Source organism: Alosa alosa, chromosome 1 (genome assembly GCF_017589495.1).
Source record: "Alosa alosa isolate M-15738 ecotype Scorff River chromosome 1, AALO_Geno_1.1, whole genome shotgun sequence".
Taxonomy (NCBI): domain Eukaryota; kingdom Metazoa; phylum Chordata; class Actinopteri; order Clupeiformes; family Clupeidae; genus Alosa; species Alosa alosa.
The window spans coordinates 22944376-22970030 of record NC_063189.1 but is presented as its reverse complement, the minus strand read 5'-3'; the positions used below and the strand labels follow the sequence as shown (position 1 = coordinate 22970030).

At 42.0% G+C, this 25655-nt stretch overlaps 3 protein-coding genes, 1 long non-coding RNA gene and 1 other non-coding gene across 7 annotated transcripts; 3 read left to right on the top strand and 2 right to left on the bottom strand.

The window, feature by feature from the left end:
• On the top strand, positions 1 to 12445 carry ptpn9b (protein tyrosine phosphatase non-receptor type 9b). Its single transcript, XM_048255155.1, is given in 14 exon segments — positions 1 to 92; positions 1969 to 2112; positions 2297 to 2386; positions 2503 to 2627; positions 2771 to 2876; positions 4102 to 4212; positions 5071 to 5762; positions 5879 to 5975; positions 6112 to 6181; positions 10425 to 10503; positions 10696 to 10762; positions 10764 to 10847; positions 10961 to 11168; positions 11335 to 12445. Coding segments are annotated over 14 exon segments (2130 nt in total). The 5' UTR covers positions 1 to 59; the 3' UTR covers positions 11559 to 12445.
• A 2322-nt stretch (positions 12446 to 14767) lies between these two features.
• Positions 14768 to 16637, top strand: LOC125292521. Its single transcript, XR_007193202.1, has 3 exons — positions 14768 to 14908; positions 16212 to 16376; positions 16547 to 16637. It is a non-coding gene; the product is annotated as an uncharacterized LOC125292521 (long non-coding RNA).
• Positions 15238 to 15311, top strand: trnai-aau. The gene has a single exon. It is a non-coding gene; the product is annotated as a tRNA-Ile (tRNA).
• Positions 15522 to 19963, bottom strand: exosc9 (exosome component 9). Of its 3 annotated transcripts, none has more exons than XM_048239842.1 (12): positions 19823 to 19963; positions 19506 to 19600; positions 18957 to 19076; positions 18475 to 18577; positions 17662 to 17799; positions 17471 to 17553; positions 17022 to 17154; positions 16829 to 16917; positions 16563 to 16709; positions 16124 to 16290; positions 15959 to 16023; positions 15522 to 15813 (listed from the first exon to the last, which is right to left on the bottom strand). In XM_048239842.1, the coding sequence occupies exons 1-11, from the start codon at positions 19886 to 19888 to the stop codon at positions 15965 to 15967; spliced, it is 1200 nt and encodes a 399-aa protein (XP_048095799.1). In that variant the 5' UTR covers positions 19889 to 19963; the 3' UTR covers positions 15522 to 15813; positions 15959 to 15964. The 3 variants fall into 3 exon arrangements, with proteins under 3 accessions (XP_048095799.1, XP_048095809.1, XP_048095817.1); XM_048239852.1 differs by having other exon boundaries at positions 15522 to 15782; XM_048239860.1 differs by having other exon boundaries at positions 16124 to 16287.
• Positions 19964 to 20447: 484 nt separating this feature from the next.
• Positions 20448 to 25655, bottom strand: LOC125292496 (serine/threonine-protein kinase pim-2-like). The gene is made up of 8 exons (XM_048239832.1): positions 25551 to 25655; positions 24802 to 25170; positions 22494 to 22588; positions 22330 to 22377; positions 21896 to 22126; positions 21388 to 21565; positions 20847 to 21023; positions 20448 to 20755 (listed from the first exon to the last, which is right to left on the bottom strand). The coding sequence occupies exons 1-8, from the start codon at positions 25600 to 25602 to the stop codon at positions 20664 to 20666; spliced, it is 1242 nt and encodes a 413-aa protein (XP_048095789.1). The 5' UTR covers positions 25603 to 25655; the 3' UTR covers positions 20448 to 20663.

Genomic DNA, 25655 nt, shown 5'->3' with positions numbered 1-25655 from the left:
TTGCGCGTGCGTGAGGTTTGTGGGCGAGCCCGTAGCTACGACGTTGCCGAGGCTTCAAGATGGCGGAAGCCCTGACAACTCAAGAGGAGGTGGTAAGGCACAACTAACAGTTTTGTACTTACGTTGTTTTATCATGATGGGCCATTTGCTCTTCTCACCACCAACATGTAGATTATTGTTGTTATTTTGATACTGAAACATATTAGTGTCCTTTCTAACTATTGAAAGTCTTCCCGAGTAGCTGCGGCCCTTTCGTGCTATTAGCATGGTTAGCTAGTTAGCTGGCTAACCAAGTCCCGAATGAGGCGCAGCAGTCCTCTTGAATTTAGGCAATTTAGCTAGTTAGCTTATTAGCTAACATTAGCTGACTGCTGATTAGCACGTTGTTGTGTCGGATATTTTGTCAGCTACGGTGTTTTAAGCCTTAATCGTCCAATTTCTGTAAAGGTGTGCTGTTTCAAGATGTTTTGTTATGTTCATAACGCAGGAAGTGTTGACTAACACCAGTTCCTCAATAGTGTTATTTTGGTATTAAACTTGGCAGCTAACAGTTAAGTGATTGAGCCAAACATCTTCATACCGTTACCCTATAACGTTACTTAGGAAACGAAAATGTGAATGCAAGCTTGGTCCGTCTGTAATAAGGCCAGGTAACCTTTATCCACTATAGTTGGTCCTGATTTCATGAATTCAAATGAAATCACAGACCACCTACTCTTCATTGGCGTAATGGTAGAAAATGGCATGTTAGCGAGTAAAGTTGTTGAAGACATGACTTCAGGAAAGCACAATTAACATTAGCTACCGTACCTAGCTACTGGGCAAGGTAACTTGGATAGCTTTGTGGTTGTCAGTCACCGGGTGTTAATGGCTAATGGGACATCATTCATGACATTCCCATGTTCCGCTGAGCTTCCTGGATGAGTTGACGAATGTTTCCTAGAATTGCCAGATCTGGGTGTTGTACGTAGAAGGTAGGCAGACTATTTAGTTGGTGCACAACGGCCTCTCTAGTCTAGACTGATATGAAGGCCCACAATTGAGACTGAATTTAAATTGAAAATACTACCACCCCCCCCCGGGTCTCATAAAATGCACGACAAACCATCCTCGTACTGAAAAGTAATGTTTCTATTACTTCCTTCCAGTAGTTTACATTGACACGTGTGAGTAGAAGCAACTACGTTATGTTTTCATCTGGTTAGTGCAGGGGCTGTTTTTTGGCAGGTGGCGACCCCAATCATTCACATGTTGCGAGAGAACGCAACTCATCTTTGGTGTAACATCCAGACAAAAGCGGTTCTTTAATTTTTCCCCAAATGTCCTTGCGCGCCTGGTTGTTTTGCTACTTTGTTTCGAACATTGATCAAGCATAATTCTGTCAATCAAACATCTCATGCAGCCTTTTACTTAGATTATAATGAAGGATCCGTTACTTAACTTGAATATCATGGGGGTTTTAATATTTTTTTTATTTAATGTATGTATATTTTAATGTAATGTATTGATCAATTTTAAGATACCCAGTATCTCAGGAGACCCCATTTGAATTTCAGCCGACCCCACATGGGGTCCCAACCCCAAGGTTGGGAAACGGTGGTAGTGGGTCACACCTTTGTAACTGGGGGATGGGGCGGAGGGTCTGCCTAAGATGTTTAAACATGAAGGCATTGTAGCTGTGATACTTGCTTTTTTAGTAGTGCAAGTGTAATAGATGTAGTTGTTTGCCTATTTATTTCTTGGTATTGTTATAATATTGAGGGCATCATTATCCTTCCTGTAGTTTGCCTAGGTTCAACAGGTGATGTTACGTTTCTGAACAACTGACAAATGTGAAAGAAAATGACATGAACTTGGGTAATTGATTCCATTCTTGTAAGTGTTGTTGAATGCTAGCCATAACTGGGTTGTACATAAGCACATGGTGCATTGACCTGTGTATGTTTTTGTGTGTGTCCATATGTGAAGGCTGTGGAAGAGTTCCTGACAGAGTTGCGGAGTCGGGAACACACACAGAATGTTGTGTTGGTGTCTGAGATCACTGCAGTGAAGTTTCTTATGGCACGCAAGTTTGATGTGTCCCGAGCCATTGATCTCTTCCAAGCCTATAAGGTAATAAACCTCCAAACATATTCCAGAGCTTTCTTACCAATCCGAATATGAGTCATATTATGAAATGTTGATGTTAGCGCTCTACTGGTTCCCAAAACATGTTGCATGGTTTGATATGGTGTGCATTGCAGCAACATCTGGTGTGTTATGTGTTTGTTTATGTGCTTGTGTGTTTATCTGTCAGAATACTAGAATAAAGGAAGGAATTTACAACATAAACCCAGATGAGGAGCCTCTGAGAACAGAGTTACTGAGTGGAAAGTTCACCGTGCTGGTGAGTGACTTAGTGTGTGTGTGTGTGTTAGGACCTTTGTAGTGAAGTGAGAGTGGAGTGTTTGTTGCAGAAGTGCAAGAAGTGATCTCCTGATGTGTTCTTGTAATCATGCACAGCCTGGTCGGGATTCTAAGGGTGCTGCTCTGGCTCTATTCACCGCTCGCCTCCATCGGCCTGAACTCACTACCCATAAGGCTGTGCTGCAGGCCATCATCTATCAACTGGATAAGGCCATTGAGAGGTACAGAATAGCGCCTTCATACCAAAGAAAATGACTAAATATCACCTGTACACTTACACCCCAGACTTTCAATTGTTTTGCTCTTTGCATTTTGCACACAGCAAGATTCCATTCCACTTCCTCTTCCTCTCTGTCCTCTTTAGTATTCAGACCCAGCGGGATGGGCTAATATTCATCTATGATATGACCAACTCTACGTACGCTAACTTTGACTACGAGCTGTGTGTCAAGATCCTCAATCTACTTAAAGTAAGCAGTGTCACTTCTGTATGATTTCAGTGTGTGTTTTGTGTAAAGAATATCCCTTGGGTGAAAAGGGCAGATAAAGGGTGAGGCACCTTGTGTTGTTGGCTGGTTGTTCTTTGCAGGCTGAACAGATTGATCTATCATAAAGGTGCAGTTTGTGATTGGAATCTAGTACACTTTCTCTCCAGTTTAGCTAATTGTTCCTTGTGATCCTCTGGTTGTTCGGTGTGCTGACATGGTCTGGCGCTGTAAATTGGAAACAGAGTGGTTTGGATTGAGCCATGCACTAATACAGCCAATCAGCACGTGGCTCAACGAGAGGAACACAAAAGGGAGGGGTGTAATCTGATTGGTTCTTGAATATTAATTACGTTTAGTTAGAATTGCATATTGGGCCTTTAAAGCGGCAGTGAGGAACTTTGGTGTAAATCCAGCAGTGTAACTACCACACAGGGCACACAGATGCCTTGCACACACCAACATAAGAACAACTGGCACTGTTAAAAGCTTGTTAACTTGTCTGCAGATGGCATTGGAGGTATGATGGTAGATAGCAGAAATTCAGGGTTTTTTGGGGGTGTTCAGTGACATTTGACTCCGATTGACATGCAAATTACTAAGGTTGAACTGTTACGCTGACACTCACACCTGCTGGGCTGGAAAGAGCAGAGATCTATATACAGATCTGCTATAACTCTGAGAGTTTGCAGGGTGACATTAGTGGAATGGTGATGGATGTGACAAACCACTTGTCTGCTGAACTGTGTGTTGGACTTACTTCATATTTGAATGCTTGTTGACTTCCTAGCAGCTATGCAGTAGGCTAAGCAATCACACATAAGTTGACAGTGAGAGAGGAGTATGACTTCGAGCAGTCCAGGACTCGGTTAGAGCTATGTTAGGAGAATGCTCAATACCACAGTCAGGCTGATTAGTCTAATAGAGGGTAGCAGAGATGTCAGCATGAGCACCTCTCTGGAGCACAATGTCATCTTTTATAGTCCATGCTCATATCAATGATCTTTTGAGGGAACTGTTCAGGTTGGTGATTTGCATACTCGATAGTCTTATATATGGATGCATGAATCAGTGGTTATCATCAGTCCATAAGTCAATTAATCGATGAGTCTTCTTAATTATACAAATTTGAATTAGTACCTGAATTAAATCAGTTACTTGTCATTAATTCATTAAAACTAACGTCTGTGTTTGTGTCCTGGTGTTGTAGGGTGCGTTTCCTGCCAGGCTGAAGTGTGTGTTTATCGTGTCCTCTCCACTGTGGTTCAGGGCACCGTTTGCTGTGCTGCGTCTGTTTGTACGGGAAAAGCTGAGAGAGAGAGTAAGCCCTGCACTGACTTCCTTTACAGTAACCCTATAGAGCTGGTAAGTCCCGCCCTTTCCGCTGGACCTCTAGATTGAAAAATCGTGAATGTGAGAAAATAATTATTTTCTGGTCCCGTTTGATTTGTGCCATGAATGTGAACATATGTCGTCTGTGATTTTTTTAATATAATTTTTTTCATGTTACGAGTTTGACAGTATATTATATGATTCTTCGCTATCAGTTGTGGAAAAGACAGAACGAGAAAGACTACATGTCGCCTGTGACGTGAGCTAGCTCTAAACGCTAACATTAACTGAGATGCTAGTTTTTGTAACGGCAGGAATAAACACACATGGTAACAAAAATATTTGAAACATGTCTAGCTTCACTCAACACATTAACACTACGATACAGTGTGATTGTAAAGTTGTATGGTTCACTGTGTTCAAAGTCGATCTTAATAACCCTCTACATCTCGACCAACTGATGGTTGTTATGGGAAACTAGTGATCTGTCGCCTAGCGGAAAGTTGTAGTCCACAAAGTGCTCTCACACAAAGTTTAACCGCGATCAAACTTCTACCCGCTCAATTGTAGCATTCTTTACACCTAAAATGTATATTAAAAATTCACAGACAACATATGTTCACATTCATGGCACAAATCAAACGGGACCAGAAAATAATTATTTTCTCACATTCACTTGCATTGACGATTTTTCAATCTAGAGGTCCAGCGGAAAGGGCGGGACTTACCAGCTCTATATTATAGTACTTCAGCGGAGGTTCCAACCCCAACGTGACGTAAATACTGTTGTGATGACCATTACATGTGTAAGGAGATGTTTGTCCTTTTGCCCTGTTGTCCGTTGTAGGTGTGCACCGTTAAGGCACATGAACTGGCCAATCACATCCCAGTGTCCTCTCTTCCTGAGCATCTGGGTGGGACCTTAAATTACAGTCACATGGCCTGGGTCCAGTCCTGTTTCAACACTGGCTCTGCCAGTAACCATAGTGACGCCAATGATAACCCGGACTGTGTAGGTAACCTTCTGCGTTCCTATTGGCCAGAGCAGAATGCTGCCCCTCTGGACGGGACCAATGCCAACTTGCCTAATCACCGAAGCCCAGCCAATCACACACAGCACTGGAATGGCTCTGCCCTCCAGGGGCGTGGTCACCATCCACCTCCGCAGTCTGACACCCCCCCTGACACACCCATACACCACACACACACACAAAACATAGTCGTCACGGAGACCGAGTGGGAATCGGATGGACGAATTCCGGACAAACATGGACAAGGAGACCGAGAGGAGGAGGAGGGACAGGACGAGGAAGACGGGGTTCCCCCTCTGCCACAGAAATCCCGCCCTCCTCCCCCCTCCCACAGCCCCCCGTCGCTGCCGCTGGAGCTGATGGAGGTGTCCATACACATGCCCGAGCTGGGGGGCATGACCGTGCACGAGTTGGTGGCCCACGTAAGGAGGAGCCGCAAGAGAGGCATCTACCAGGAGTACGAGCAGATCCGCAGAGAGCCACCAACCGGAACCTTCACCTACTCAAAGTGAGCCCAGACTCTGGGGACCCGAGGACTTGATGTCCATAGATTATATGGTGTGCTATGGTGTTTGTGTGAATGGGGGTGTTTCAATGTCTCGTCATGTGTTTCTGCACCTACAGGAAGCCTTCCAATCAGATCAAGAACCGTTACAGCGATGTCCTGTGCCTGGATGATTCCCGTGTCAGATTGACCACTCTCGATGAGGAGGACGACGAGGTGGGTATCAACCACCCGTTGCATAAGTATGATGGCATCTGATGGATGGCATCTGAGTAGTTATTGAAGCCGTCGGCATTGATTCCTATAAAGTTTGTTTGTTTGTTTATTTATGTATGTTTGTTTGTTTACTCAGACCACCGACTACATCAACGCCAGCTTCATGGACGGGTACAAGAGGAGCCGAGCCTACGTCGCCACTCAGGGTAACAGTTCACCCCCTTACTCGGTCCTATTTCTGGTTTGCATTCTCTCTGATGAATAGGCTTTGTAACAAGCATAAATTTGCTGATTGTTTTCAGTGCACTTCTTTTTGTCTAGGACCAATTAAAACAGTTACTTCAGAGTATTTGTCTTAAGCACTAAGAGCTGTCTTATGGGGCCTGTGGACAGGAAACCTCTTTAAGTGGAAGCAGGCTTTAAAATTGGCACCCGCCAAATGCGAGTAAAAATCTGCATTGGCGAGTAAAATAATGCACACGTTTTGCTTTTTTGCTGTGGAAAACAGCTGATGGATTAGTCGGATCAAGCGAGCATAGGCTACTAGTTAACGGTGACATTAGTCATCAGATTAACACAATGTCGTTTGACAAATGCATTTATTCAGGAGAGCTGAATGTTTGATTTTTCATGCCACTGAAGTAAAATAACATGTTTTTAGGGGAATTGTTACCGTGCCTACTTAGGCTACATGTTTTGAACATGGTGTCATCTGAGTGTTGTGACTACAAGGTGTTTTATAGGAGAAAGAAGTAGAATTGGAGAAACGAAGGGCTAAACTGTACTGTATCGATTTCAAGTGTGCGCAATTACGTCTGATATTTTGGGGAATTCTTCACCCGTTAATTACACATGCTTCGACATAATGATTTGTGTAGGTTCATTTCCAATGAAGTAAAACCTAAATCTAAATGTGGAGTCTTAATGGCTGACACGTGTTCCTTTGATCCAAAAAGTCTTCCAGTTGTGTTACGTTTTGAAGATTTATTTAACAATAACATGAACAGATTGTTGCATCCAGGTATCTATACAACTTATCATAACCTAATAATATAATGTGGTACATAATACCACGACACAACACGGTCAGGAAACGTCCTATATTCCAAACAGCCAAATCCAATCTTTACATTGATAATTGTTCCTATGCAGCAATTAACCTAATGTCCTAAAGTGACTGGCACCTATTTAACCACATATCACCATTGCAGTGTAATGACTTAAACAACAAAGCGAATTAATTAGCTATTAGCGAATTAATCTGCTATTAATTATTAATTAAACATAAAATTCACATATGCAATAGCAGACATATTGGGCCTACAATTTGTATTAGCCTATCTGACAGTCAGCAGTCATTACACAGCATGTGGAGGAAGAAACTACTGCACTAAATCATAGAAACAAGTGACTGATTTAAAGTGCACCTCAAAATGAACACGGAACATAAAGGACAACATAGAAATTTCAACTTGGTGATCAAAAAGTTTTGGATTTCATGTTGACCGCGAATTCAGAGCATTAAGTTACGTTGTGTCAGTGTAAAGTTGGCTAGCCTAGTCTAACCAAATATTTGTCTTACTGCCATACAAATCTAAACCACAGTAGGCTCATGTTAATCTAATGGGCTTTGAGACATCTGTTTTGTCTTGTGACAAAGTCTCCTGGTTCAATTGTTTCCAGTTTCATAGAAACAAGGGTCAATTGCAGTAGCCTAACTACAAAAGCAACATGACAACAGATGTCAAGCAACAGATGTCAAGCAACAAACAACATTATTTAAAACAATGAATGAAGCGGGTCTTGCTGTCCATGAAAACAGCATAGAGACTGGCTAGTCTAATCCAAAAATGGAAATAACAGGTCTTTGAAATGACACGCGAAATTAGACTGTTGTAGGCTATAGCCTAAGTTAAAAGTTGAATGGGCATAAGTCACGACTTGTTGTAACAGAGGTAAATATTGTAGCAAATAGCCTATGGTGATGACACAGCCTTTAAACATTTAGCCTACTGGTATTTCACTCTCGCTCGAGTGAAGGCAGAACGGGCTGTTGCGCAAACAAATAGTTAGGGTGATCTGCATCTCTGTTCACCAAACGCTATGGTTTTGCTAACCCATTCACACAATAAATCATTTCTGAAATGTTCATTGTTAACGTGCACTGACGATGGCTTAGGCTGAAACGCGTCTGTGGACATGGCATTAATAAATAAGTAAAGAGAATGTACTTCAGAGTGCGGTTTTTCTATTCTAACATTGTTAACGTGCAACATTTCTCCATGTGGGGTAGTGTCAAGCAGTGAAGTGATAGCCTATTGCAGATAGGCAATGTTCAGACAGATGACACGCACTACTTTCTTTGTTGGTATTTCTGTCCCTCAGAAAACTGCGTTAAAATGGTGTTTGTAGCAGTCAAAATGTAATTTTTTTTTCGGGGGTGAAACCCCGGACCCCCGCTCACATCTTCCGCACCCCCTCTCAGAAAATACTTCCCACGTCCATGAATCCCGGCCATAATTTGAGGATTTACGATACCTACTGTAGTCAACTCATCCTTTATTGATGTTCACGCAAACCTACACAGTCTACTGTAGGCTACTACTAAAATATTAATATCTCTCTTCGGTTATTCTATAGTGCACGGGATCATGATAGAAGTTAGAAGTTATGCTAGGATATCTAGGCCAGACTTCGCAGAGAGTCTGGCCTAGATCCATAGGCGTACGTTTATTTCCTGGTGGGAGGGCACAGTTTGAGGTTTAAAATCATTGGAGTTCCATTGAACCGCTTTGAACCAATCACTAACAACCAGCGTTTCGTCATACAGAGAAGTTTCTCTGCATCACGCCCATAACAAGCAAGCTTGCATCTTATCAGCAAACAATCACGTTTCATCTGCGTAACTCTCGCCAAAATTCATCATATAGTGTTTTGTGACCTTATGACCTTTTGAATGGGAATCCTATTGGGCCACTACTTTTTTGATACAATCGCGTCAAAATCGCTATTTTTCAAACACTACGAAGGCTCGACACAACATGAAACTTTGATCGAAGTATCATCAGTGTCTCTACACATGAACTTGAGCATTGAGAACATTGTTGGTGTACACAGAGTTTACTAAAAGAAAGGTTTTGAACAACTCACTTGTTTTTTCTGCTCGTTGCCAACTTGCCATCTTGCAAGGAGTGAGTTGTCCAAAATCTTTCTTTTTAGTAAACTATGTGTACACGAACAATGTTCTCAATGCTCAAGTTCATATGTAGAGACACTGATGATGCTTCGATCAAAGTTTGATGTTATGTCGAGCCTTCTTAGTGTTTGAAAAATAGCGATTTTGATGAGACCATGTAGCCTACTAAACTAAAGTTTGACTCGGGTACGTTCGTAGCATATTTCAAGTGACAAAATCTATGACTAAAGTTTAGCTGACGATATAACATCCTACTCGACTGTGACTTTGTTCATGACACTCTTGTTAATAGGCTAAACAAGAACTAAAATAACTCACCAACCTTATTTGCACCTTTTATTCACATTTGATCAAAGATTTCATTTTCACTCCCTATGTTGATATATTCCAAGCGGTCTGCTTCAAGGGCGGGGACGTAGTAATTGAAACATCATGCCTGGGTAACGTAATCGCCCTCTGTTCGCTGGTTGGTCGGCTGCCCAACTACCGAAGTAAATGAGGGCGAATCAACCTATTCCAGACGGAGTACTGTAGGGAAAAGAAATCGAGCGGAAGTACGTAGGCAGGCAGGGGCCAGGCTAGAAGTTCTGCTGCCATGTCACTTAATTAAAGTTACAATGTTGTCACAGTAAACGGTAGATCTGTGACATTTTTGCCTTGTCTTTGTTCTGTTTTATGTGTCTTACATTTGTTCATTTGGCAGACGTGTTTATCCAAAGCACCAATAACAGAAGAATAGACTTGTTTGAGTATGTAGCCTACACTATGTAGAAACAAAGGGAGACTTTCAAATCTACAGTCTACTGAAGGGCCATCTTTGCATTACGCTGCTAAAGACTTGTTAAGGACACGGCACCGGAAAGACCAGACCATCTGCAAAACACTCCTACTGTGTACGAGTTTTGGTGGAAAATTGTCTTGTAATGATGTCAAACATTATTCATCAAATTAATCAAACAGAATGTAGTGATTTGCAATTGCATAGAGTCATCTTCGTGTTTTCAAATCCATCCAAGGAGTACAAGAAGCGTTTAGAAATTGTGTGGGCAGAGGCGTTTTCCCATCAAAAGCAAAATCCTCCTTTAATAAACATGCTGACGGCCTGAAGAAGTCTATTTCCAAAGTAATTCCCGAAAATGAACCTGTGCTGTGGTTTGAATGAGTGCACATAGAAAGAATCTTTGCAGAGACGGTCTTCTTATGACTTGCTGAAACATGTGTCTTTATAGTCTGTCTACTTGTGTTTGTTTAAGGTCCGCTGCCCAAAACATTTGGTGATTTCTGGAGAATGGTGTGGGAGCAAATGGTCTTAATCATCGTCATGACCACCAGGTATAGTACATTACATTTGTTTGTCATTGTATAACATATTTACAACCATAGCAAGTGAATTTGCAAAACAAGACACTAAGATACTGATTATTTGAATGTGATTCTGTATCACCTGGTATTGTGATTAGCAAGGTGATCGTAGAAAGTCTGTTGTCTTAATTGGAGATCTGTTTGTTGAATGTTTGTGTGTAGAGTTGTAGAGCGTGGGCGTGTGAAGTGTGGGCAGTACTGGCCGCTGGAGGTTGGCCAGACCGAGGACTATGGGTTTTTTTTTGGTGAGGAGTGTCCACATTGAGACTTTCCAGGACTTCAAGCTGACTCACCTGGAGCTTTACAACAACCAAGTGAGTGCAGAATAATGTCCCACACATGTCCATTCAGTGGTGGCTCTCTGAGGCCGTGCTGACTCATCTCTGGTGTTTTGATGACCTCTTGTTCTGTGTCCTTTGTTCCTCAGACCGGTGAGACGAGGGATGTCTCTCATTACCTATATTTGAGTTGGCCTGATTTTGGGGTTCCCAAGTCTGCCTCGGCCATGTTGGACTTTAGGGCTCAGGTCAAAGAAAGGCAGGAGGCGGGTCTACGTGCACTAGGACCTCATTGGACAGGACCGGCTGGAGGTCCCCCAATTGTGGTGCACTGCAGCGCAGGCATTGGCCGCACAGGTACTCCCTGTCTCTGCTCTATAGCCGTGATAAGCTCTGAATTTGGAAGCGCTCAGGAAATGTGCTCTGCTCAGTATTTCCACTTGAAGAGATAGATCCTCTCCTTGTCTAACGTATCCTATTCGTCTGTCTTGTCTTTCTGTCCATCTTCTATTGTGCATCTTAGGTACGTTTTGCACATTGGACATCTGCCTGTCCCGTCTGGAGGACATTGGGACGGTGGACGTGGAGCAGACGGTGCGACGCATGCGGACCCAGCGAGCCTACAGCATCCAGACGTGGGACCAGTACTACTTCTGCTACACAGCGGTCATGGAGCACGCCCAGAGGACCGGCCTCATCCCCCCCCTGGAGTGGTCCGACGCCGAGCTGGAGACCGACAGCGAGTGATCCAACAGAGAGAATGTCGTGAAGTGAGAGGGACAGAGAGCGAGAGGCGGAAGACAGAAAGGACACGCAGGACACAGACAGGCTACTGGGAGCGCGACGACAGGAAGCCAGCCTCGCTTTGGTCCTCACTGCCCTCAGTCCAGCCTCTCAATAAAGCTCACTGCCTCTGAAGAGTGGGGGAGGTGGAGAGAGTGAAGGAGTCCTTGGTCCGGCCGTTTCAAGCCTTTATTTTATGTTTGGTTGTGAAGGACTGACCTGAGTCCCGATGATGGGAACTGTGTCAGTGGCGTGTTTTTACCAGTTGTAGCATTTTTATTTTTGAAATAATGACTTGCACATGTGAATGGCAAACTTGAAAGAATATTACCCACTTTTTACCCCACCCTCCTCCTCCTTTTTTAGTTACTTTTTTTGTTACCTCGTTTCTGGTTTATCATACATGATTTGTTCATTTCACACAGTTTTTTTGTGTGTGAACATGAGTGAAACTTGAACTGGTTTCTTTGTTAGGACATGATGGCTGACTCTGTTGGTCGTCCTATGGCTGTTGGACTTGGTCCTCCGTCTCCTATGTCTTTCCAGCTTTGGTTTTTGTATTTTGATTATCATATGTGCATATTTAAACTAACCTGAAAGCCAAAGTGATCACGTGGAATGCTTGGATGTACCCTTAATTACAGTCGTGAGTTAAAACCCATTGTATATTCTTGTAACATACATTTATATATTGTGCATAACAACCTTTGAAAAGCCTTGTTTTAAGTAATAGACTTGACATTGTTAAAGAAATATATGAATATATATAAATATATATGAATATATATATATACAAATATTGTGGGCTAGAGTATGAGACGTTGAAAAGGAGATTGATATATATATATATATATATATATATATATATATATATATATATATATATATATATATATATATATATATATATATAATATCAATCTCCATGGTGACCGTGTGTATTGGTCAGACCTGCATCATTTGAATTTGTTGTGTGTACATTTCTGTGACGATGCCCGTCCTGAACTCCGCCTTAAAACAAACAGAAGTCACTGCCTGCCTCGACTGACAACCCCCCAACTTCATCCCCCCTGCTTTTATTTCTCCTTTTCCCCTTCATCTGTTGTTTCTGACACTACTACTGTGCAGTGTTGTGGTGAGGTTGACGCTGCCTCTGATGTCTGTGCCTTCCTGCTTGCCGTAGCACGGTGTTGATCTTCTTTAAGCTCAGGGGTTTACTCTACTGTTTTAGTGTCAAGCCTTCACCCCCAAACATTTCAAAACGAAAACCTATCACGTTTATTTTTTCTCTCTGTTATATTTTATACAGTATACTGTATTATATCGTTTTATTTATGTCTTTGTAAAATTTCAGCAGTATTGAAAACTGAATGAATGTTGGTACGGTACTAAAGAGCAACACAACCAATGGAAATTTGTAATTTGATAAGCTAAACAAATCAAGAAAGAAATGGAAAGATGTCGGGCTGGTGCTGGTTGGCTTTTGACTCTGCAGTGACTTGTGACTGCGTGGTGATCTATTTGACAGAACAATGATGAACTGCCATCAAATACAAAGCCCTGCAGTGATTTTCAGTCTGTCTGTTTATGTGCCAGATGAGTTTTGTTTTGAATGGAAGGGAGAGGGGTGTGAGGGTAGAGAGGAGAGCTGAATGTTAAGGAGTTGCAGTGTTGCACCTGTTACACGCACCTGCCAACCATGGTCATATTTACCTGCTCAACTCTTGACTGTTGCCATGGAACTGAGCCCATGACCTCCACTGGAGCCTGCCTGAGTGGCCACTGCCCGCCCTGCTGTTGGTGTGGTGGCGTAGACCAGAGCGTCTGATGGTTAGGGCTGGGGTGGCGCCCTGGCCCCAGACGATTGAGAGGGCAGAGAGGACTCCAGGAGCTCCTGGGCTTCATTCTCCACATATAATTTGTCTATGACAAATGGGAATGCGATTTTTATGTTCTTTTTTTTTTTTTCTGTGCTCAAAGATATTGTGATTGAAAAATGGCCTTCCCCTGCGTCTGCATTAGTGTTGTTGTAGTAAAACTGATATTATTCTCAAACGGAAGTGTGAAGGTCTGCCTGTTCAGTGTTACTATAAACAGTTTAAAAAGCATCAGGACTGGGGCGCTTTCCACTGTTCTATACTCTGAATAAATCTATGTGAATTTTACAATATGATGTAAATCGGTATGCTTTATAAGAGTGAGGAAGGACTATTGAAACGGGGATCAAATGAAGTGGGTAAAACTCAAGCCAAATGAACACACACAGATGGACAATCTAGAATCAGGATATTGTTTGCTGTATCCAGGCGTTAGAGCAATAATTGCAATGTATAGTCATTTGAAGGGCAATAGATAAAAGATTAACACACTATTCTACCCTCCAGGATATGCAAGGAGTATGGAGACCCTTCTCTGGTGCGGGTCGGAATATCCTGCAAATGCCTACTGCCTATAAGTATATAAGTATATTTATACTGTAAATGCCTATAAGCTTTCACACAGACATTGCCAAAAGACGCCAGTTACAGTTTTTGCCTATTACTTACACACTTTTTGCAGAATTTGGCTCATTATGTCAAAACTCTACACACAGCAACATAAGACATAGCACTTGGAGATTAACAACTCACATCTATGCCAAAATGAAACACTGCAATCAAAACTCAACAATCCTTTCTACCACACACACAAGCACCATTTGAATTACTCTTTCAAATCAACAGCAACACACTTGTGCTTTATATAAAACACTTTATACAAAATGCTGTAGTCTTTGTGTTTCTATTTTTATTGTCATTTTCTCAGTCTTTTCTCGGATTGAAACTAGATTTCTGAATAGAATTCTAGAATTTCTGCAGTAATCAACTGACATTTTTTGCAACAAAAGTTTTTACAAAAAACAAACCTTACAGAAATAAAGAAAAATAGTCAGTTATCAGTGCAGTACTGTAAGTGAATGTATTCTAAAAACAAATAAGAAATGTAGCAATAAAAACAATTACTAGAAAGAAAAAATGCTATTGAAAAAGCAATATTTATCATATATTTTTTCTTGTATGTGTGTGTGTGTACATGTTGGCGGTTTGTGACAACCTTTAACTTGTGAAATGACAGCTTCCTTGTAAGAACTCACCGTAAACTGGGGTCCTTTTATTTGTACGAGATCGCTTAGGGCCAGATGGAGACGGGCGCTGGTAGGGCTAATATGAGAGTATTATATGGGATATTTTACGGGAAAATATTTAAACGGGAAGACAGCCCAAAAACGATACAATACGTGAGAAACTCGGAAAGAACGGGAGGGTTAACGGGAGGTATGCTGGTTTCATGAGGTTGGGCCAACTGGACTGTTGGTGTGGTTTGCTAATGTTAGTTTGCATGCTTGTTAAGTAGCCTACGTGTGATGCACCATAGCAGACAAGTCCTTCGTTCTGAGTAGGCTTTGTGCTGTAGGAGTCTTGAGGCCATTCCATGATAGCTTTCATAAATGTCAACGGACACGCGCCGGATTCAAGTGAATTGTGTGCAACCCAATGTACACGTTAATTTAAACGTGCGATATGTTTCCTTCAGTGTGTGTCGCACTTGTCGAGTCATTTAGAGGAAAAGGGTTATGATTGGTTAATGTTATTACAACCAATATGGCCGGTTAGCTCAGTTGGTTAGAGCGTGGTGCTAATAACGCCAAGGTCGCGGGTTCGATCCCCGTACGGGCCAATATTTTTTAGCCATTATACTGATTTTATTTGACTTGGGGGAAATGCAAGACAGTTCTGTATGAAGTTATCACTCAATGGACCGGCTTGCCCTAACAATATTAATATCTGATTTAAAAAATATGGGGGAAAAATCCCCACTTTCATTGAAGGAAATTAAGTACCCCAACCAGAACAATTTCTTCTGACCATCAGAAAGGCAAGTCAGCTCTATGAAAGACACATAGCCTTTATTTACATAGGTATATTAGATACATACATGATGTAGATAAACACCAAAAAGGCATAAATATACATTTCCACATCCTTAAAGAATCTACCACTCAGATTACAAATATGAAAGTAATTTACTTGAAATCAGCATCCATTGCACAGAGCGTATGCATGACCAGAACACATTTGTTGTTGAATATTTCATCATCTTCTTTTTAAAATACTGTTGCCCTCTTCTGGTACAACGTAAGCACAGCATCTATAAGAAGCAATCAGAGAGTCGATCCAAACTAGAACAAAGCAGACAAGATTCATTACTACTACATTACTAAGACAGTAATCAACATTTCACACCACTGAATTCATTCAAAGTTAATTTCTCCTCATCTAGTATATGTAGTAGCCATACATATTACCTGACCACTCTTCACTCACCTGTGGCTACTGGTTCAACATAACAACATCCTCCTCTTCACTATCTGAGATGACAACAACGTCACCTGGAATACATACACAATAATTAAGGATATTTTTAAACTAATATATTTATTATTGCATATAGCATATAAACAAAAAATATTGCTAGCATCTCCTCCATACCTTTCTTCCATTTTTTCTTATCCGTCCTTTCTTCCATTTCTCCTTCTTTGTCCCCCTCTTCCTCCTCCTCCTCCTCCTCCTCCTCCAGGCCCCATGAGCTGGTTACGCCTTCACCCACCTGCCCAACCCCTACAGCATGCACCACTGGGGAACGTACCGCTTGGCTGCTTGCATGTTAAGGAAGACAACTGTGTCAGGGGGAATGAGCACTTGAGTGTTTCCCAAAAGCAGGCTAAGCAGAAGGAAACAAGTGGTATACTGCATTTCGTTGTCTCTGCACACTGACAATAAAGTTGAATCTAATCTAAATATAGCCTCACTCACATCCACCAAATACAGTGGAGAAAATCCCATTAAAGTTCAGTTCATACATTTCCTGCTAATTGAGTTCTTTATGCTTTATGCTTATTACACTTTTTACAGGATGGCCAAAGGATACGTGTTCAGTGGGACCTCTGCCTTACTGATGATTGCACTAGCAGTCTCCTGGATGTCCTTCATTTCCACTGGGGCTTCTTGTGTTTTCAGTGCAGTGATTCGCTCTTTAGGCAAGGACTCTGCAAATCCAAACTTGCCTCTGTCTTTCCTAAAATGATCAGAGTAAAGGATGTGATTAAAGCACCAGTCCCCATAAATGAATGAAAGCTTTTCACTTTGACTGAGACACACACACACACACATACACACACACACACACACACACACCTGGCTCTCTTGTCATTCTCCAGGGCTTTCTGGATGAGCTCTGTGATCTCAGACACTTTCACACTGGCGATCTTGCTGCAGCGCAGGACCTGGGATGGAGAACTCAAACGATTAGACCACAGATTTCCACGACTCATTATGGACTAACACAGTATCTCTGCCTCCATCCATCTCTCCCTCTCCCCACACACACCTGCTCCTTAAGCAACATGATGCCTCCGCTGGACTGGATGGAGCAGATCTCTCGGTGTTTGTTCATGGCGATGACCAGCAGACCCTCCATCACTCTCTCCTCACGGTCATTTGGGTCCACCAGTAAATAAGACCTGTGGCAGACCAGAGCTTTATTTCAATCCCACTCAACTCCATTTGATTTGTTATAGCCACTTTTACAGCTTGACTCTAACTGTAGCCTATAGGTGTTCCTCTTACGATAACAAATAGGAATAGGATTGTTAGAGAAGCAATGAATGGGATATTTAGGGAAGTCTGTTGGTTGTCAAGAAGATCAATTACTGATTACTGTTGTGTTACTAAATTAAGTGATGAGTATGTTCCGGCCATCTCAGTGGAAAGGATCTTACTGAGAAGACACGTAGTGGCTGTGCAAGAGTGCTGTGTGATTGCTTAACACTGACTCACCCTTGCTGAAAGAAGGCAAAGCTTACGCTGATAGGCATATGATAAATGCTTAGTGGAACAGGGTCTCTCTCTTCAGCTGTATGCTGCAGACACACACACACACACAAACACACAAAGACTTTTTCATAAAATCTAACCCATATATCATATTTCATTCTTTGTTTTAGTAATTTAGTCCTGGTGACACTCACCACAGTGACGTCTCGTCCCTGGATGCTGACCTCTGGCCGTCTGAATTGTGAGAGAGATGTGATGGCTGCTATGCTTACTGCGTCCATTAGATTCCCATCATGGTTCAACACGTGAACATCCACATTGATCCTCCACACCTACAAAGGACAAGAAAAGAAAAAAAAAAAAAACTGCTCACTAGTCTCATACCATTTGCGGCTGCCGTTTTAAGGTGTGAACCATGTGACTACAGTAGAAAACAAACCTGGGCCAAAGATTGTATATGGCGGAGCAAGAGTTTGTCGTAGTTCATGTCTATGGACGTGAAATGGGGATTGAGTCCTGTCTGCGTAAAGAGGCGTGTCGTTGACGTATTGATGAGTGTGCGAAGCAACCAGCCAACAGCAGCAAAATAAATGACAGGCGCACACCTGATATAAGGTTGATTTTCTCCAGACTGGAATGCTCGAAAATGCTACAAATGTACCTAAAATGGTCAGAAGGGTTTGAGGATCATGAAGACGTGCCCAAAATTCACATTCCTAACTCTATAGAACCAAGACCTTAGCATTTGTGGTGAAATTCTGAGCTTTGGCCATAGACTTCAATGGAGCAGTCGCTGCCTCTGCACTGCATAAAGGGAGATTCTGACCCCCCTCGTGTGATCCGGGTTCCTGGAAGTGGTTCCTGATTAAATATCTTGCTACGCCATATACAATCTTTGCCTGGGCTACAGGACTGATAAACAAGACAAGGTTTATAACATAGAATGGCATGAGTGTCTGCTTCAGTTATGGGCCTAGAACACTTTAACTCTCTCGCCAGACTGATACCTTTTCTCCGGAGATGACACACAATGACTCCATGTCAAAGCACTTTGAGGTCCGTAGGCAGCGCTCCAATTGTCTATTCAACTTCACCAACAAATCTGACTGCCTGCCAAACACGTATAGAAACACAAGCATTCAATAACAATTCCATCCTACAGGTTTCACAAGGTGACATGACTAAATAACACTCAGGAATGCCTGGAGGACTTGCACAACATTGCCAGAACACTGTCCAGAGCATCACACTCCCTCCACCAGCTGGTCTTCTTCACAGTACATCCTGGTATAGTTCAAAGGTACTGTCGATCAGGGAGACTTGCCATTGCATGTCAATTAAAGAGGGTTTGGTGGACAAGAGCTCTTTGACTACCCTGAAGTCAAATCCTCCATTTTAAGTAAAAACAGCTTGGGTCTTGGTACTCACCCTGTCAGTTTCTGAGGATATTCAGTAGACAGTCCAACTGACAGTTTTGTTCTTTATCTACCTGTTAGATTCAAATGCAGGCGAGGCCATTGGTGACAGCTCCACGTTGGTGAATAGGATCCCTTCTGAAGGACGAGTTTCTTTGGGGACAGCCAGTTCACAGGATACCTGCGACATGACCCTAAGTAAACACAGACAACAGAGTTGTTAATACCGGCTTCTGCAAAACACTGATAAACATGAGTACAGTTTGAGCAGCTCTATCACTCTATGAAGGCAGTAGAGCGGAGGGCCCAAACCCCCTAAACATCATGAACACCTCTTATTCACTGACCACAATACTGGTTAGACAAAAACGATTCTTGCACATTATAACAGGTCATCATTTTCCCAGATGTAATGTAATTTCAGTAAACGTCATCAGAGGTCGTTTCCGCCAGCAGCCTTCTGGTTCTTACCTAGCCTACAACCAGAAACTGACCTCAGTTAGGAAAGTTAGGTGACTTCACCTCATGCTTCTTCATACACTTAGTCAGCTATTGACAGCTGTCTCAAACGTGCCCACCCACACACCAACATGATTGGGAGAAAGACCCCTGCAAATACTTACTTTGTTTTTCCAAGATCAACAATACAAAATCCATAGTCCATGCCAAACGTGATCTTGATATTTCTGTAGTCGTATGTTTCTCTTCCGTCCACCCGCTGAAAGAAATATTGGAGATCTAATATAGCAATCAAAACTATAAATCTGTACTAAAAAATACCTGACTGGGCGGGGAAGACAAACAGAGACAGATGTCTCGAACTCAATAAATATATTACTGGTACACACATTAGACTAGACTTCAGTAGCCTACGGAAACCTTTGCACAAACCACTAAACACATGCATGCTATGAATTGAAAACAAAAAACATAAGGATACCTTTCTTTCCTCTATCGCCTTGAGCAGAAATGTCCGCTCACAATTTGATAATGGTGTATCTTTCATTTTGTTTAAGTTAAAGCCACTCTTTGAAACACAACCACGCTGTGTATGTTGGTATTTTGTATGAGGCGCGATCTAATGACGTTAGGAAACATTTCTTCTCTTGTTTTCACATCAGATAATAAACTAGTATACTGCCACCATGTGTTTCGGAAGTGATAGACTTTTACAATCTACAATCTATCTTGACATTGAGTGATTTAACGATTTATACCAATTCCGAAAATCAGTCAAAACATGACACCACGTATTATATGCCAGTGCGCTGCCACGCTAAGCTATTTAGGCTATAATGATTCGTGGTGGCAATATTAGTCTTACCAATGGGAAAAAATAGCATGTAGCCTAGACAAGCCATGTGATAGCCTGGTGGATGATGAGTAAATCTACCAAGAAGCAAGCATCTTTTTTACATGAACTGGTTCTCACATTTGACAGTTGTAAGCAGTGTTTCCAGGATATGGTCGGTAAATCCAGCATGATGCACATTTAATTGCATGTGAGGGATTTATTTATTTATTTATATTTAGAAAAATAACATGCAGCCTCAAAATATGAGCGTAAACTTTATTTTGTAAATGTTTTGACATACCTTTCTAATAATGTAGTAATATGGATCCATTAAAAATATATATGAATGAATGCAGGACAGGTAGTGTGTGTGTGTGTGTGTGTGTGTGTGCCTTTATATGTAGGCTAGATGTTTGTGTCTGTGCCATGTGTCTTTGTATGTCTGTGAGAGTATCTGTTTGTATTATATAGCATGTGCCTGTGCCCTTCACTGTAACCAAGGATGCTGTAGAATGCCATCTAGAGTAGGTCTTCCTCTGGGCCGCTTGGCTAAGCAGCGTCTCATTAGGTCCTGGCACTCTATTAGGATGTTTGGAAACGTATTACAGTCAGCAATGCATCCATTAAATATCAACTTTGCATGTGTTTCTAATGTAGATGTGCGTCTTACGTCTGGAAAACTGCTGTGGGATGTACGGCTCACAGCCGATGATGTCTGCACGTGTGCAGAAGGGGTGCTCGCCACACAGCATGTCATACAGCAGCACCCCTATCTGCCACACACAGGAGGGCATGGCCTCGTACTCCCCCACCAGGTACCACTCGGGCGGCGTGTACTGCATTGTGCCTGCACCCACACAAGCGCCACAACAAACCTGTCAGCAGCTGGACGACCCCACCAGGCCACACGCATGTTGAGTGCCATCATTAGGCATTTAATGTTGTCATTTATTTCATGACTAATGCTCTCATGTTCTCCATTTTGTACATGTCAAAAACCTTTCAGTTTATCATATTGATAGAGACATACAGAATCTGAAGATCTGAAGATGAACATTTTAATAAAAAATACTGTATATATATACTATTTCCTGTATATGTTAGATAATGACATTTAAATTACATTTACATTTACATGTATTCATTTAGCATATACTGCTCACAATTTAAATAGTGTTGTGTCTGTGTGGAAATGTGATACGTATTCATACCATAGAACTCAGTGCATGGTTCATTCTGGAGAATGCATCCACAGCCATAGTCAAGTATGCGCACACACAGGCTATCATTGCCCATGAGCACCAGAATGTTCTCAGGCTTTATGTCACGATGGAGAACTCCTTTAGAGTGAACCTTATTCATGGCCTCAACCAGCAGTTTCAGAATTAACTGTTTTGGACAAACCAGACAGGTAAGACAGTTATAGATGTTGATATGAAGCTACTCTACTTTGACCCATACAGGTAAGACAGTTGGAGATGTTGATATGAAGCTACTCTACTTTGACCCATACAGGTAAGACAGTTAGAGATGTTGATATGAAGCTACTCTACTTTGACCCATACAGGTAAGACCGTTAGAGATGTTGATATGAAGCTACTCTACTTTGACCCATACAGGTAAGACAGTTAGAGATGTTGATATGAAGCTACTCTACTTTGACCCAGACTTTAAGGCAGTACATTTCAGAGTCCATAACACATTTTCATGTGTATGCACCTTAGCCTCTTCCTCTGGGAGTCTCCCGCCTCTCTCCTGGATGTAGTCAAACAGATCCAGGCAGGGAAGTGGCCTCTCCATCACCAACACGAGCTCGTCCCCCAGCTCGTACCAGTCCAGCAGCTGAACACTAACGCCGCTGCTGTCCAGCCCCCTCTCTCCCTCACCAGCTCCCACCATCAGCAGGAGCACCACCTCCAGAGGGAACTGATGAAGCTGCCCATCCAGAACCTTTTACCCAACACACATGCACACACACACACACACACACACACACACACAAGGCAAAACATAACAGTAAGGAATGCAATAAAAAAATATTTTTTGCAGCAGTAATGCTTTTGCATTAGTGGCATAAATGATTAAAAGTGTGTGAGTGATCATATTTCATAGGTGTGCATGAGTGTGAACTGGTCATCACTGAAATCACTCACCACTGATGTCCGAATCACCTTTGACTGCGGCACATGTTTGATGGCCACCTGAACAGAATAGAAACTTCTGAGTGTGTTGTTGCACATACTGTTTTATCTTGCTGCCTTTGTGTGTGTGTGTTTGTATGTGAGTGAGAGAGAGAGGAAGAGCAATGCATACTTACGGCCAGTGAGTCTTCTACTCTGTGTCCAGCATAAACAGTACCATATCCACCCTGACTCAGGCAAAGCGTCTGTTTGTATTTCCCTTCAAATGCATCTGAGAACATAAACACACATACAGACACACAATGTTGAAATCCCAGGAGCCAATCACAACCGCTTATCCAACATTAGGTGGGCTTTAGTCAGACAGAGGAGAATGATTGGCACCATTTTTTTACACACATTACTGGTTCCACACCCAATGGCTGCACTGATGATGTCACTATAAAATAACATGGATGTATATGTTCTTTGAAATTGGGTAAACAACTGCATTTAAAAGTGTTGTTCACAAAAAAAGATGGATTTGCTACTTCTGAAAGGGTTCGGCAAGAGTTTAATGTACTAACTTAAATTAAATTAAATTAAATTAAAAGTTAACTAGTCCAGAGTCCAGACCAGCTCTGAATAGAGAATTGGTTTGTTGTCAGCCAGGCTGCAGTCTGCCCAAGCATATCCAAAATGGTTAAACTGTGTAGCCCATTGGTTCTCAAAGTGGGGTCCGCAGCACATTGTCAGGGGGTCCCTGACAAAGTTTGCTACAAAATATGAAATTGTCTTATATGGCGAAAAATGCTACAGTATCAGTATTTGCCCAATTGATCTGCTGATACGTTGCATCAGTACGTCAACACTATTAATTAACTGCCAACAAAATGAAAGTTATGTGAAGCAAACACTATGTGTTCAACACAATGGGCCTACATTTGACAAAGAAACAACAATCTTTTAAAAAAAATCCTACATGCTGTCAAAGTTTGCTAACATGACTATTGTGGTATTAGCACTCTATGTTTATAAAATACATATAACATAAGCATCTAACAGAAAAAAAGGCTATACAGCTACACGTACATGATTAACTTGTTTTATGTGTTGCGATTATGAGGGGTCCTTGGAGAATTTTCCACTCCATGAGGGGTCCCCGGCCCACAAAAGTTTGAGAACCCCTGGTGTAGCCTACCTAAACAAGTGAGGAATATCAATAGCTCTAAATAGAAAGAGCCAAATTAATACCATCACCAATACCGTCTCAAGACTCAAGAGATTTCCTCTTATTAGCTAATTATTGCCAATGCCATTAATGCAGTATGGAGTGCTTGAAATGTGTGAGTGCATAGGGCCTTGATTTCCTTGTGCCTGAAACTAGTTAGCACCAGATCTGGCTGACCTGAGAGAAAGATTGTAACAAGAGACGAAGAAGACAAAGACCTTCATTCATTGCAACACCCTCAAAGACAAATAGAAGCATCTGGAAGACCTCTGAGGAGAAACAATGGAGGAGAATCATAATAGGAAGTAAAGTAGCCTACACCACTATCACAGTGAGGGATGGAAGGATTGGGATGGAATAGTCCCCTCCTCATGACCCATGCAGAACTGGCCATCACAATAAAAAGCAGGAAATGCTCCAAGGGGTGCCTGCTGCGGTCAACATGTTAAGTCGGAAGTGATGAGCTAAACTCAAAGGCCATTACTTACAGCCAGGGCCTTTGAGTTTAGCTCATGACTTCTGCCTTAACTGACCCAATCTGAGTTCCTTTGGGAGTCCTGCAGAGCATATGGGAGAAGTTGAGACTGGTTTACAGTATGACCACCAATACAGGCCTCAAATTGAATCATGGTGTAGTTGACAAACAGAAGACATTTTTCATCAAAAGCTACATGAGAGCCCACAGGGAATTCGCCAGAAAATATACTAAGGTCTGTGGTCTGTAAAGATGTGGTCAGATAAAATATTATGGTGACAGGACAGCGCCATTGGGGAATGTTTCTTCCAACAAGGACTGGAGCTATGTCCAGGATAGATGGATGTAGAAACTGGAGCAGTCCTGAGTGAAAACCTTTTGTGTAGTATCTCAGGGGTGAGGGTGAAGGTGTGCACATTTTGTAGAACTATTATCAAGAGGTCTTGAGGTTGCCATTGTTGCCAAACATAGTTTAGCAAAATACGTGCAGGGTCCGAATACCTATATAATTGGGATATTATCTTTTTTAACGAAACAATGAATGTATTGTCATTGTGGAGTATGTTTACAGATTCTTGGAAAAACAAATAAAGGAGTTGAAAACTGAAAAGGGTCTGAAACATTTGCAGTCACTGTAAACACTCAATCAGATTCACTATTTTGTATTACTGTTAACATATATCCTAAAGGACTGCATAATTTTACAGTGGTGTACAACACATGAGACTGTGTTGGTTTAACTGTGTGAGTATCTGTATTAGGTGTGTCACTTCTAGTGAAGCGGAGCCGTTCTCCTGACCTCTCTGAGCGCTGTTGAGTCTGACGAGTGTGCTAGGACTAGTCTCCTTCAGGGTTTGCAGGTCATACTGGCTACTGCTGTTGGTCTTGACACTGCTGCCACTGGTATGCTCTGATTCACTTGAGCTGCCCACTGCTCCATGTAGGGCTCCATCCAAGAGTCCATCCACACTCCTGTCCTCCTCCTCCTCCTCCTCCTCCTCATCCTCCTCCTCCTCCTCCGCTCTCTTGGACCTGCATCTTTTCCATCTAGATTCACCACTGCTGCTTTTCTTCCTGTGCTCTCTCTTCCTCCTCCGCTCTTCCCTCGCACTTATAGCAGGAGACTTCTGGCATGGTTGGCATGGCAACTTATGTGGCATGTGAGCACCTGGGCAAGATTGTGAGAGTTCACAATGAGTTTGTTGACATTATTATGGATTTATGTATCAAAGTATCACATAGAACCCTGACACCTTTTTGTGGATATTGGTATCCTCCACTTTTCACTGGCTTTTGGACCCCTTCTCCTGACAAGACTGTCCACATAGGCCTACTACACATTTGTTTAGTAAAAACTTACTTACTCAGACTTGCTTCTGAGAATTAATAATAAATAAATCAAATTGACTTTTTCTAATCGGTTCCTGAGTGGTCTGTTTTAACTTGATGGCAAGAGCTATCAGACGCTGTTAAAATATTATGTACTTGGCCTAGCGGAAAACAACTTCACAACTACTTCACAATCTTTCACACATGTTCAGTACTCACTTAGCTTCTTCACATGTCCAGATGGTATAGGGTGGATAGATTTACAGTACATGGCATTGGCTTAAAATATTGGGACCATAGTTTTACTAATGATCCTCTCTTAAA

What these genes read in the sequence shown, in the direction of transcription:
- exosc9 (XM_048239842.1), bottom strand. Translation starts at nt 19,888, where the DNA reads ATGAAAGATACACCATTATCAAATTGTGAGCGGACATTTCTGCTCAAG. An exon ending in CCTGCATTTGAATCTAACAG is followed by an intron (nt 18,578 to 18,956) that starts GTAGATAAAGAA and finishes CGTGTTTGGCAG; the next exon opens with GCAGTCAGATTTGTTGGTGA. An exon ending in GCAGAGGTCCCACTGAACAC is followed by an intron (nt 16,291 to 16,562) that starts GTATCCTTTGGC and finishes TTAACATGCAAG; the next exon opens with CAGCCAAGCGGTACGTTCCC.
- LOC125292496 (XM_048239832.1), bottom strand. Translation starts at nt 25,602, where the DNA reads ATGTACTGTAAATCTATCCACCCTATACCATCTGGACATGTGAAGAAG. An exon ending in ACTCAACAGCGCTCAGAGAG is followed by an intron (nt 22,589 to 24,801) that starts GTCAGGAGAACG and finishes TTATGTTCTCAG; the next exon opens with ATGCATTTGAAGGGAAATAC. An exon ending in GAGTAGAAGACTCACTGGCC is followed by an intron (nt 22,378 to 22,493) that starts GTAAGTATGCAT and finishes TATTCTGTTCAG; the next exon opens with GTGGCCATCAAACATGTGCC.